Here is an 11,914-nt window from a genome sequence, read left to right as displayed (position 1 = left end):
GCTCCGCTTGACGCTGGACGATCCCATCTCAGTGCAAAATACCACGAAAACGTCGGTTGTCCAGCCAGAGCTGTATACACAAAACAAAATGGCATCTCATAGAGCAGATGCAAGCGCTTTCCTCGACAATCGAGGCTACACAGGCCCCCTCGTCCGCGGCGTTAATCCGGTTACCCTGTTCGAAAAAGCTGTTCGCGATCGTATCACGGATTCGTACTACTGGAAAGAGCAATGCTTCGGTCTCAACGCTGCCACACTATGCGATCGTGCAATCGAATTGACTTCGATCGGTGGAACGTATGGACTATCACAAAAACCAACACCGTTCCTATGTCTGGCCTTCAAAATGCTTCAACTAGCACCCGATAAAGACATCGTTCTCGAATACTTGAATTTCACCGATCCGGGAAGCGGCGATGAGGAGAACCCAGAAGATAGAGAAATCGATGGAGAAGTGGTCAAAGGCAGAGGCGACTTTAAATATCTACGAGCTCTTGCCGCATTTTATATTCGTCTTACCTTCGAAGCTGCTGAGATCTACAAATACTTGGAGCCACTACTGCTGGATTACAGGAAGCTGAAGAGAAGGATGCGCGAAAACTACGTTCTTACCAATGTGGACCAGTTTATTGATGATCTACTTACGAAAGACCGAGTGTGCGCGACGAGTTTATGGAAACTACCTTCTCGACAGATGTTGGAAGACCTGGACTTATTGGAAGAAAGAGTGAGTCCATTGGCCGATGAATTGGAAGAACTGGACCGAGAGAGCGAAGCGAGTTACCATAGCCGACAGGATGATGACAGCGATCGCGGTTCGGATGTCATGCGAGAGGCATGAGAAAACATCAGAAAGTACGATATAACTCCGCAAACGTCATGATCGATATTCATATTACCAGGATATCGTGGATTCAAATTTCAGACACCTGAACATGACCACTATACAATGCGTTGCTCACATGCATGATTTTAAACGCTTGATGATCTCATTAGAAAAACAATTGACACGGATGAATCGCCTAGAAGCCCTGTTGACGGTGCCACTTCTCTTCCCAGCCTTTGAACCATGGATCTTCATCTAATGTGGTCACCTCCCAATTTCTCTCAATGATATCATTGTCCTCCTGCTCTTGGTTCCATTTGTCCAATGCAGGAAGCATAACATGCTCGACATGCCATGTGCCCTTATACTTCATAAGATTCTCCTTTCCGCCACGGAGAACCTTGGCGATCAATGCGGGTACCTTTGGCTCATCTCTGAATTCCTGAACTGGCGTGAACAGCGCCTTGAAGTTGAAGACGATGGCTCCGGAGATGGGGAGACGTCGTAATGTCTGCCAGTCAACTCGAAGGAAGCAATCGGCAAGAGCAAGATCTGGATTTTGCGATAATCTCAGCTTCTCATGCGGGTGTCCTGCTGGCATATACAGCGGTTGATCAATTTCCAAGCCCCATGAACCGCGTTGAATTGGCTTGTCCGCTGGCATTTTTGTGAAGAATCTACTGGACTTAGCTTTGTAGGCAAACGCATCGTTCCAAGCTATGGCACTCACCTATCCATGGAAAACTTCATCTTCTCTTTGTAGTCGGGTACAATTTTATGAATCTCATGCAATTGGAGTCCAATCTTGGTACCGACATTCCAACCGAGCGATGAGCAGATCACGCCCGCACGAAAGACATAATAACCGGTTTTGTCATCTCTCAAAGTGATAGCAAAGTCTTCGGGGACATTATCCATGAGGATTTCTAACGGATGCTTGGAGCGAATATCCTGCTCCGTCTCTAGGATTTTGTTTACCAAGATGCGGTTGTTCCTAATGGAGAAGTACTGGGGATACCGAGCGCAGATAAATTGCAAAACCATCTCCATCAATTCTTTGCAGGCAAGCTCCGATCCTGGCATCCAGTCAAGCACATCTCTCCCATGTCTCTCATATAATTCCTTGCGCTGAGCGATTCGTTCTTTGTACGTATTTTCGAGTTCAACCCACCAATCTGTCTCGAGTTTCTTCAATGCTAGTATATATTAGTCACCTTTGTACCGTCACTCCTGAACGATCAGAATATCAGAATATCAAAACAGTCAGAACATACACATAGTTTGATGATAATTCCACCTGAACGGCCGATACGGACGAGGCAAAGCCTTCTCAATCTTGAACTGCTCGTAAGCATTCGGCAGCGGCACACCGCTCAGCGTAGAATAATCCGGAAGGTCTCCCATCTCTTTAACCTCCTGAACCGAGAACCCCATACATGTAAAAAGCCCGTCTTCGGCAGTTTCATAATTCTGAGTCATGGGCAAAATGTTTTTGAGCACATGCTCTTCATTGATATGCGTTGATGCTGTCTTTGGTATGCTGCTTTGCATGCTGAGCATTGCGTCTCTTCGTAGAGGCGGTAGGACATCTTTGTAAGCTGTGGCAGATCCTGCTGGGGACGATGGCTGCTTCTTCTCCGGGGACAACGAGCGTGGTGGTGTCTTTGCTGTCGATGCTTTGCGGGCACGGCCTCCTCTTGATCTGGTGAAGGCAATGTATGCCACAGTTGTACCTATTAGAGCAACACCGACGAGCCATTGGAAGTTTAAAATTTGGAGAGGCATTGAAGAGTGTCAACTCCCGAGGGAGCTTCTGGTCGGATAAAGAAGAATACAAGATATGTGTGTGTATCTATATCAAAATACAATAATCGAAAGCTACATGCATGCGATAGTAAAGTCGGTACATGCGAAAAAGGAGATACGGCGGATGTATATACAAGGACTAATCTGGCATTTAAACAAGGTCAAATGCAAGGAACTGAAGTTCTAGAACCGAGGTGGAGGATAAGGAACCCAGAAGCAGGGGATTCGATACGCAAAAAAGTAATCAAGACCCCGGAGGTTACTATCGTAAGGCGTAGCGCTGTGAGACCCCAGGCTTGCAGATCGGAAAGTGTCTTCTAATGGAAGAGACTCTTTTACTGCCTGTTTCCTGCCAAAGCTTGCTGTTTATTCAAACTCTCTGTGTCTGCATTGAGTCGAAGACTATGGAAAGGGCAAATCATGGGTCGCTTGATTATATGAGTGAGTTATTACTTAACCACGTTTGGTGGCGAGATGCAGATAGATCGAATTCGAGTGGCTGAAGATAAGCAAGTAGAGTATGATGTCAATACATCGATTTGATAAGGGGTCATTATGTCTATTTCTTACCTCTTGAGGCCCGTTTCGAGATTAGGGTTACCAGTCTTGTTCCTTTATCTTATACCACATATACTCAATAATTTCACAGTAATCAAGAGCTTAAGCTGGGCTATGAGAAGATTCAATATTCTGAAGAGACTCAACTTCCCCGCAAAACGGTCTCTATTGTGTAGTTTTCGATGAGCGTCAATCGGTACATCATCATCAACCTATCAAGCACATGCTTCTAATGTCTTATCAGCGCAGATAGATTAAGCTCCATCTATTGGCTATACCATATTTAGCCAAATATTTCGAGCGCCAAATAGAGAGAGCAAAAGCCTGGACGGATTGTCCCAAGAAGGCAAAAACTGGGGTTTTGGCAGACTCCTTCCTAAAAGGGTAAAACTATCCCGTCTTGGACATCCCGGTTAGGGCTGCAAGCTCTGTCGGGGTCGTGATTACTGTTGCCCTAGCCCTAGCCCTAAGTAAAGATTGATACAATCCAGCCCTAACAGGCGTCTGTCATCTTCACCTTTGACAGCGAAGCACCGACGAGTTCTTCAGGGATACAAAGGAGGCATCGACTATTTTTTTAGGATGCTGCTCACTTTTCTTGGACTTTGCCTAGGTATCAACACTTATTAATGGTTCGTTGGGTCAACCTAGATGTTACTAGAATAATACGGACAATGGAAAAACGTTGAACCAGAATGTCTTTAAGATCATTGCCGACAGTTCATTCTCCTTGCTAGTAGAATTGCTGGAGTCCGTTTGGAAATTGTTTCGAAAATACTCGGGTTTAGCCGTCGTTTTCATCAAGTCTTCACTTTCGGGGTGGTCATGAAAGAACATGATGCTTTGTTCAGGATACAACTTGTTTGGAATTGCCTCATCGCTCTTTTCAAAATCCACATTTGCTTTCTTTTTTGCTGCTCTGTCCCGACATAAATTGAGCCTTGCTGTTGACAGGCTGGAATACATAAATAGACCCTTTTTACGATCAAGGATACATTATCCTAGTGTCCATAAAATATCATCCTCTGGGCAGGAACAAAATCCAATACATCAATCTTTCTACCACCACAAACCCTCTTTTCACTCTTATCTCACATTTACTTCATTTCTCGTACCATTGATAGCGCTCTCAGCAAACTATTTCGAAATGTCTGGCTCTGGTGTTGAGAGTGTGCTCCCTTTTCGGGTTAAATCAGGTGAATCCTTCGAAGACGACCAGGTGTCAGAAACCTCCTACTCGAATGACTCAACCTATGATGCTTCTGCAAATGGTCAACTTGCGCGTCTTCCAGAAGATCTTATTCGTCAGATCGCTTTCTTCTTGGAAGACAACAAGYCCCCCGCCGATCTCTGTCACTTTGCAGCGTTGACACCGAATAACTGGACAGTCCTCAAAAATGACTGTCACCAGTTTGCGTTGAAAGTAGCTGAGCCGACACAGGAAGAGTTCAAGAAGTATCTCACCGAGACAGGTGATGCATCGCGTTTTGATGTGTGGGAAGAAGTGCAGGAATCAACAGACATAGGTGATCGATCAAAATTCAGTGAAGCAATCGCCGGCGGTCGGGTACATGCTGTCAAGTCTTTCCTGCAACATGGTGTTGATCCTAACACATTCAGCATCGTTGGTAACCGTCCTTTGACTCTGGCAGCAACCTGTTCTCGTCCAGTAGAGATGTCCGAATTGCTCTTGGAACATGGGTCCGACCCTTGTAAAGCAGACATCCTTACGGACATCTTCACTCCTCTGTATACCGCTGCTACCATGGCTAAAGATGAGTTGGTGCATTTATTGCTGGACCATGGTGCCAATCTCAAGGCAAAGGGTATCGTTCAGGCCATATGCCAAGTCTGTAAGATGGACACGATTCAGCGCGCATTCAAGATGGGGGCCGACATTAACGCGATCGACGAATCGGGCAACAACTTGCTCCATTTCGCGGCTAGGAACGAGGATTCTGAGGTCCTACGTCTCATCTTCGACCTCGGTTTCCCAGTGGCCAATATCAATCAGCAGAACAACGGTGGCAAGACGCCGCTAATGAAAGCTGTAAAAATTGGCAGTACGGAGAATGTGTTGGCTTTAATTGCACGTGGCGCAAACCCGGACTTCGTGTCCACGAATGGTGCAACTGCCTTACACGTTGCCTGTAGCTGGGATCACGCCGAGATCGCATCGTTGTTGGTCAACGCAGGAGCCAACATCGAGGCCGTTGATAGCAACCTGATGCGACCTCTCCATCACGCGGCATACATCTCCTCGACCAAAATGCTGCGCGTGGCAGTTGAGAACGGTGCCGACATCTCAGCCACAACACGGCGTGGTGACACTGCGCTGCATCTGCTGCTAGCTGATTTGACTGAGAAATCTGGCAAGAAGTACGTCGCTAGAATTCTCGGGGGCGTCAAGATTCTCATCGCGGCCAATGCCAATCCCGCTGCGCAGAACGAGGAAGGCGAGACGCCTCTAGATCTGGCCATGAACTGTGGACAGTATGAGATCGCTCATGTCCTCAAGACGAATGACCCGCACGCAGTTGATGGCAAGCCCCCGGCCGGTCGCAACTGGCGCGAGTACTTGCGCGATCGTGTATACAATGGTCAAGTAGCTTAGGCTGTGTAACATTTTATTTCCTTTCTTTGAGTCTTGACTTCGAGGTGAACAGGTTAGCTTTAGAGAATGACAGTGCTATACACTATGTAATTAATTGTATACTAAACAGTAGTCGCCCGTAGTTACCAAACCAACTAAGCTGCTCCAGAGGGAAGGAGCGGGCCTGCGGGAGGTAAATGCCCGTGTGTCCCAAAAAGAAGGTGCCATCCCTCATCCATGGTTCCTGACTATCAAGCCATTCTCATAGACCTCGCTTGTATTTTCCGCTCGAGACATCGCTTCATCTACAACTAACCTCCTCTAAATTTCTGTTTCCTTATTTCTATCATCACACCCAGCATGCATAGAGAATTATGCGCTGAAACGGCAGAAAGGCACTGCGCCAATTCTCATGCTCCTACTCGCCCAGTCCCCCCACCAAACACTGAGTTAGCGCCTAGGTCTTGTGCGACTGTACAACACAAGTCACTATTTCTGTTGTTTCGGCTCTCAAGCTGTCGCAAATGCATTACGGAACCGAGTCACTTCACATTGCTTGATGCAGATGTATCCAAGATTGGCGCAGGAATTGCTTTTTCTATATTCACGATATGGAGTACATACGATTGACGGCCAATTGCATACTACAGCCCCCACAAGAAATGCAGTTGGTTCAATTCAGCCATGTTTCGTATTCTTAGTGCGCAACGAGATTGCATGTACCCCTCTCTCACAAGGCTCATTTACAGATTGACAACTACTGCGCCGATTTCGCCTGACTCCGACAAGGCTTTGAACGAACCATCCTAACTTCGACATCATTGAAGAACTGTCTCGGCCTTTGCTATGATGCCAGCGCAAAAGAATCATATTTACATGTAATGGAGTTACATGCATTGCTCGCTGCGACGCTGCTGACCTACGAATTTTGCAAAAATGACATCAGTATTCCGAACCCCGTCAGCCAAGAGTGTGGAAGTTTTGGAAAGAGAGATCGACAGCCTGAATTACGAATTTGCTCTGGGGATTCCAAATCCAAAATGGCAGTCGCCCAGTTCTCGGCCGATGGCTGAACGGTCTAAAGAGGAGCAATGTCGGAGCTGGATGAAAGAATTATTCTGGAAAAACCCGGAAGCATTTGAACGTGCTTGTCACGATTTCCGCGAGCTGGTCCGCTCGCAAATACGACAAGGCAAAGACTGGGTACATAAACTGCACCAAGAGCATGGAACCGTTCCATCAAGAGAAGACTTTCTCAAAACCAACATCAACTATTCCAATCAGGTCTCAGATGACGAACGCATGAAAAGAGTGGAAGCACTGCGGAAGGCCATTTATTCTGAGTTGTGGATTGTAAGAGGAGGAGAAAATCCCCTGGAGGGAACGCAATCAACGCCCCGTCGTCAAAATCTAGCCAACGGACCGCATCGAGCTAGCCTCAATGGAAACCATCACGAGTCCCCGATGGCAACTACGCCGCAAGCCAAAAGAAAGGCTAGCAATAATCAAGAGGTATTTCATACGGCTCCTAGCTCCCCAGTTCTGCCTTTCGAAGGGCAATATCCGTCTTTGGGTAACCTGGACGAATATGACGACCCTATGAGGAGTGAGCCCAATTTGAATGCAGATACGTCGCATGGAGCTGACAAATTGAAGGGTGAGACTCAGAGGTCTAGGAGTTCGAATAAAAGACAATCGAAAATCACGGACCATATGTTAATCACAAAAACATCACGCCCTCCTGCCAGGAAGCCCCCGCCATCTCTGTCGGACAAGGCTACCTCGTCACTCAGATTGGATGGATCATTTAGCAGTCCAGAAGTTAGTTTTGCTACAACAGTAGCAGATTCTGTATTCGATCGTTCAGAAGTACCTCGATTTTTAGGAACATCTTTCGAAACGACAATTACCGAGCCATGCGACGAGACTGTTACGCATCCCGACTCTGTCGATGAACTCTTGATGAGCGAAGAATTTAGCATGATGCTAAAGTCAGTAGAGGAAAAAGCTTCTACGTCTTTTGAAACCGAGCGAAGAGCGCCATACATAGAGCAGGAAATGGTGGAAGAATTAATTCGCAATGGCCCCTTTTCGAAAGATAAAGAACATTTCTCCGAAAAGGTACCTCTACGGGCAAGATACGAGCTGGAGCGAGTCAAACAAGCCTGGGATATTAGCCCAAAAGATATACTCGTTGGTGATAAACCGTACGAGAAACACGTGGACTTTTGGCAATGGCTTGGGAATGTTGGTGGGCGTAAGAATAAGCCTCTACCAGAAAAGCCTTCTATAAAGGCATGGAACGCTGCTATTGGGCGTTTTGAAGGCGATCGGCACTCGGAAGCCGTAATTCTCAGTGGTTCGCTTGATTGGTGCGAAAAGGGTGAACCTGGCATCTTCAAATTGCGACTTAACCCGCTCAAGGTTGACCGAACATGTCGATTTTATCGTCGCTTTGGATCAGACAGGTTCTTGAGCATAACGATGCCATCTCCGTCACAGCCACCAAGTCACCTACGCCTCAAAGATCATGTGTCTCTACGCGAGGCTCTAACTGACTGGTTGGTTGATAACAACCATCATCTCCTGAATCGAACCTGGAAAGCTTTTTATGTGGATGATTTCAAAAACAAAAGTAAATCCAAAACTGGCAAGCCTATTGTCCGCGTAGACTTCTTTGCTGTCGATGGCTCAGACTTCACTACAAGACTCTCCCCTCCTACTCTATCACCGATAAACGAGACCAGTGAGTCGCACACAAGGATGACAGTGGACCAGCTGTTACAATGGCACATCCCGCTTGAGGATAATCACAGCCAGACAGATTGCAAACTGTTCAGTCGAATTGGTCTTGCGCTCTCTAAGACGTGGGCGACCGTGGTGATACAGCCGCACCAGTTTTTGAAACTCCCTGATCTTCCAGGTAAGCCTGTCATGAATGACGGGTGCGCTTTAATGTCGCGTCCACTGGCCCGAAAAATATGTGAGGAGCTAGGAATAGACGGAATCACGCCCAGCACCTTCCAAGGTCGTATTGCTGGAGCAAAAGGCCTCTGGATGGTTGATAGAGACCGCGACGACGACGAAAGAATTTGGATCCAAATATCAGACTCCCAGTTGAAGATCAAACCACATCCATGCGACTTTTCCGGCCAAGTCGACACAGAAAAAATCACATTTGAGGTCGCAAGCTGGTCGAAGCCTCTGCGATCGTCAGAACTCAATACGCAGCTCCTCGAAGTTCTAAATAATCGCGGGCAAGTGAGAGCTCGTGTGGCAGATATTGCGCGAGAGTCAATAAGCGATGTTTACAAGGAATTTGAAAGTGTAATGGAAAGCAACAGCATCCCTTTAGCGCGGGCTTTGATACAGAGGATACGCCCTACTACTGACGAGGGATCACGCACGAATATACGGAGGATTGATCAATGGCTATCACAAACTATAGAGTCTGTTATTCGATTTCTGGAAGCAGGTTTCTCGCCACGAGATTTTCCTCCGCTGCGGAAACGTATGACAAGATGCCTGATTGACACTTTGAATCGTTATGTCAATGAGCTTCATATTCCCATACCTTTATCAACCTACGCGTACTGTATCGCAGATCCTTACGGAGTACTCGCAGAAGATGAAGTCCATTTTGCTTTCTCGGGACAATGGAGAGATTGCTCTTATTTTGATGATGCTATGGTGGACGGCGTGGATGTTCTTGTGGGACGGACGCCAGCTCATTGCCCTTGGGATATTCAAAAAAGGAGAGCGGTCTGGAAGTCAGAGCTGAGGCATTTCAAAGATGTTATCGTCTTTTCAACCAGAGGCACGATTCCACTCGCGAGCCTTCTATCAGGCGGAGATTACGACGGCGACCGCCCCTGGATATGCTGGGACCAAGGCATCGTGGAAACCTTCACCAATACCGTTCCCCCTCTCGTGGAGCCTGGGCCGGAGCACTTTGGATTAGTGAAACATGCTCGGCCAATGAGCACTGTAGGCTCTGTCAGAGATCTGCTTCAAAATGCCTTCAGATTTAACCTGGCCATGTCATATCTTGGGCGATGTACCGTTGAACATGAAAAGCTTGCGTATGAAGAAAAGGAAGGAATCAGTTCGCCATTATCTATTGAGTTGGCAACCCTCCTGAGTCATCTTGTCGACAGTAAAAAGTCGGGTCTTCAACTCACGGAGGAACAATGGGCTAAGTATCGCAAAAGTATTAGCCCACGTGAGAGAGGAGTACCTGCATACAAGGACTTGGGGGCCAAAGAGGGAAAGCAAGACAATATCAATGACTTCCTGAAGTTTGAGGTTGCTTTTCAAGAAAGAGAAAAGGCCCTTATGCAGTTCAATCAGAGGTTCGGCGACTCCGAAGACAATTGGGATGAAAGTCTTCTTCGTCCCTGGAAGGCTGCAGTTGCCCGAGCGGAGCGTGAGAAAGAGGAGGATCCAAGAACGAATGGGCATAGCAACACAGCTCTTGCGAAAGGACCTGCCTTATATGAAGTACTGAAGAGGATAGAGGCACAGATCAATGAAGGCTATCGTAAATGGATCGACGGATGCCATTTCCACGAAACACCGGGAACCTCGACAGGATTCAAAATTCAGCTTGCTGCTGAGTTGTTGAACCGTATACAACCGCCGAATATCTGCCACCCCCTCGTACATACGTGGCAAAATAGTGAATTTGAATGGCGGATGCTATTGGCTTCCGGCGCGTACTACTTTCGTTGGCGATCTCTCTTTCCACTTTACGCAGCTGGAGAGACTTTATGCTGGATTAAGACCGGCAAGGAGCCAGCTCGTCTAATCCGTGATCAAGTCTATGTCAGTATGAAGGTCAGCAGCAGCGCTGCCCGTCGGCTAGCAGGAGAAGAAGCCGAAGAACTCGCGAACGAGGACTTAGAAGGGAACGCCGAAAGCGAATATAACGATTCTGAGGAATTCGACCGTGAATCAGTGATTGACGCACTTGATGAGATTGACAGGATGTATCAAATTCTCCATTCCTGAGTCTTGTGTGTTATGCACTTTTGAGGAGTATTGTTTTTAAATTATAAGATAGATACGATATGTTGATGCTATCATGAGTGTTATGATACATGTAAAATTTTGGAATTTCACTTCATTTGCAATCTTGGTCTATACCCCAAACATATCAACTGACACAGATTCGCCTCGTCATGTGCCTAGATACTTTTCCTTCCCAGCTTGTTGTGCTCAAGAACCTCAACGATGCATGTATTTCTTTTACCAGAATTCAATACACTAATTTGCTAAAGCACACTAGCACTTTTCCTCAGCAGCGCGTACATGAGCGCCCCCTTCTCATTGACTACTACAGCGAGTTTCTCACGCGTCTCACCTGCCAAACGAGGATACTTGAAAGTTCCCCGAGTTGCTTTGGAAGTTACTGAATATCCTTCTTATCTCTGTAGGACAGTGTGCCTCGATGTACACTTGGAGAAAGAAAGCTTATCGCCGATGCTACGCCTCCTAGGGTAAGGTTGATGGAAATGTGGAGCGACACACGTGCTTTGTATGCGGCTACCGAGCCATGACCCACACGGCGCGAGTCATGTACGCACAGGCTCTAATGCGAGGCTTACCCTAATTAGAGGACAACCCTACGTGCTCTTCGAGGTATGTGAGCCTTACAAAGTAACAGTTACTCGGCCGTCTAAGCCAATAAACCTTTTAATGGAAATGGTCAGCCTGCTATTGTTAGGGAACAATGGCTACGAAAGCTTGAGAATTTCGCCTGGGAGGTCGCTGTGATTGCGGTGATTTGACATCTGTCATGGTAATTCGACCGATGGCCACACATTGCTGCAGTCAGTCCTTATTTACAATAATTGTACTTGATTTCAAAACGCTATACTAGTTGTGCTATCTTGGTACTGTTAGTTGCTTATCGTGCCAACGCCAAACAGAATCTTCCTTTGCATTGCACGCGAAGATAGAGTAAGGAAAACTCAAGGTTTAATCGGGAGAGATCCAAGAAGTTACGGTTCCAAGCCCAAATGGCGCTGGCAAGACTCTGATTCGCTGCTCTAAATGCCGCTTTGCCGTGTGGACCGTCTATCTTGCTCGCGATCCTGAAGCCGCGACGTTACAAAGTGGTACTCCTTTGA

At 46.9% G+C, this 11,914-nt stretch overlaps 4 protein-coding genes across 4 annotated transcripts; 3 read left to right on the top strand and 1 right to left on the bottom strand.

Moving 5' to 3' along the window:
* Positions 1-88: 88 nt before the first annotated feature.
* BHQ10_004807 (uncharacterized protein) lies at positions 89-841 on the top strand (the record flags this gene model as incomplete). The annotated part of the gene is made up of 1 exon (XM_040877213.1): positions 89-841. One exon carries the CDS (start codon positions 89-91, stop codon positions 839-841), a length of 753 nt encoding a protein of 250 aa, XP_040733311.1.
* A 181-nt stretch (positions 842-1,022) lies between these two features.
* Positions 1,023-2,611, bottom strand: BHQ10_004806 (uncharacterized protein; the record flags this gene model as incomplete). Its single annotated transcript, XM_040877212.1, has 3 exons — positions 1,023-1,503; positions 1,557-2,022; positions 2,101-2,611. The coding sequence occupies 3 exons, from the start codon at positions 2,609-2,611 to the stop codon at positions 1,023-1,025; spliced, it is 1,458 nt and encodes a 485-aa protein (XP_040733310.1).
* Positions 2,612-4,337: 1,726 nt separating this feature from the next.
* Positions 4,338-5,804, top strand: BHQ10_004805 (uncharacterized protein; the record flags this gene model as incomplete). Its single annotated transcript, XM_040877211.1, has 1 exon — positions 4,338-5,804. One exon carries the CDS (start codon positions 4,338-4,340, stop codon positions 5,802-5,804), a length of 1,467 nt encoding a protein of 488 aa, XP_040733309.1.
* A 915-nt stretch (positions 5,805-6,719) lies between these two features.
* On the top strand, positions 6,720-10,793 carry BHQ10_004804 (uncharacterized protein; the record flags this gene model as incomplete). The annotated part of the gene is made up of 1 exon (XM_040877210.1): positions 6,720-10,793. One exon carries the CDS (start codon positions 6,720-6,722, stop codon positions 10,791-10,793), a length of 4,074 nt encoding a protein of 1,357 aa, XP_040733308.1.
* Between the last annotated feature and the right edge of the window lie 1,121 nt (positions 10,794-11,914).

The sequence above is a fragment of the Talaromyces amestolkiae genome (assembly GCF_001896365.1).
Source record: "Talaromyces amestolkiae strain CIB chromosome Unknown scaffold8.1, whole genome shotgun sequence".
NCBI classification, from domain to species: Eukaryota; Fungi; Ascomycota; class Eurotiomycetes; order Eurotiales; family Trichocomaceae; genus Talaromyces; species Talaromyces amestolkiae.
The sequence above is the reverse complement of the archived record's forward strand: the minus strand, read 5'-3'. Positions and strand labels throughout refer to the sequence as shown.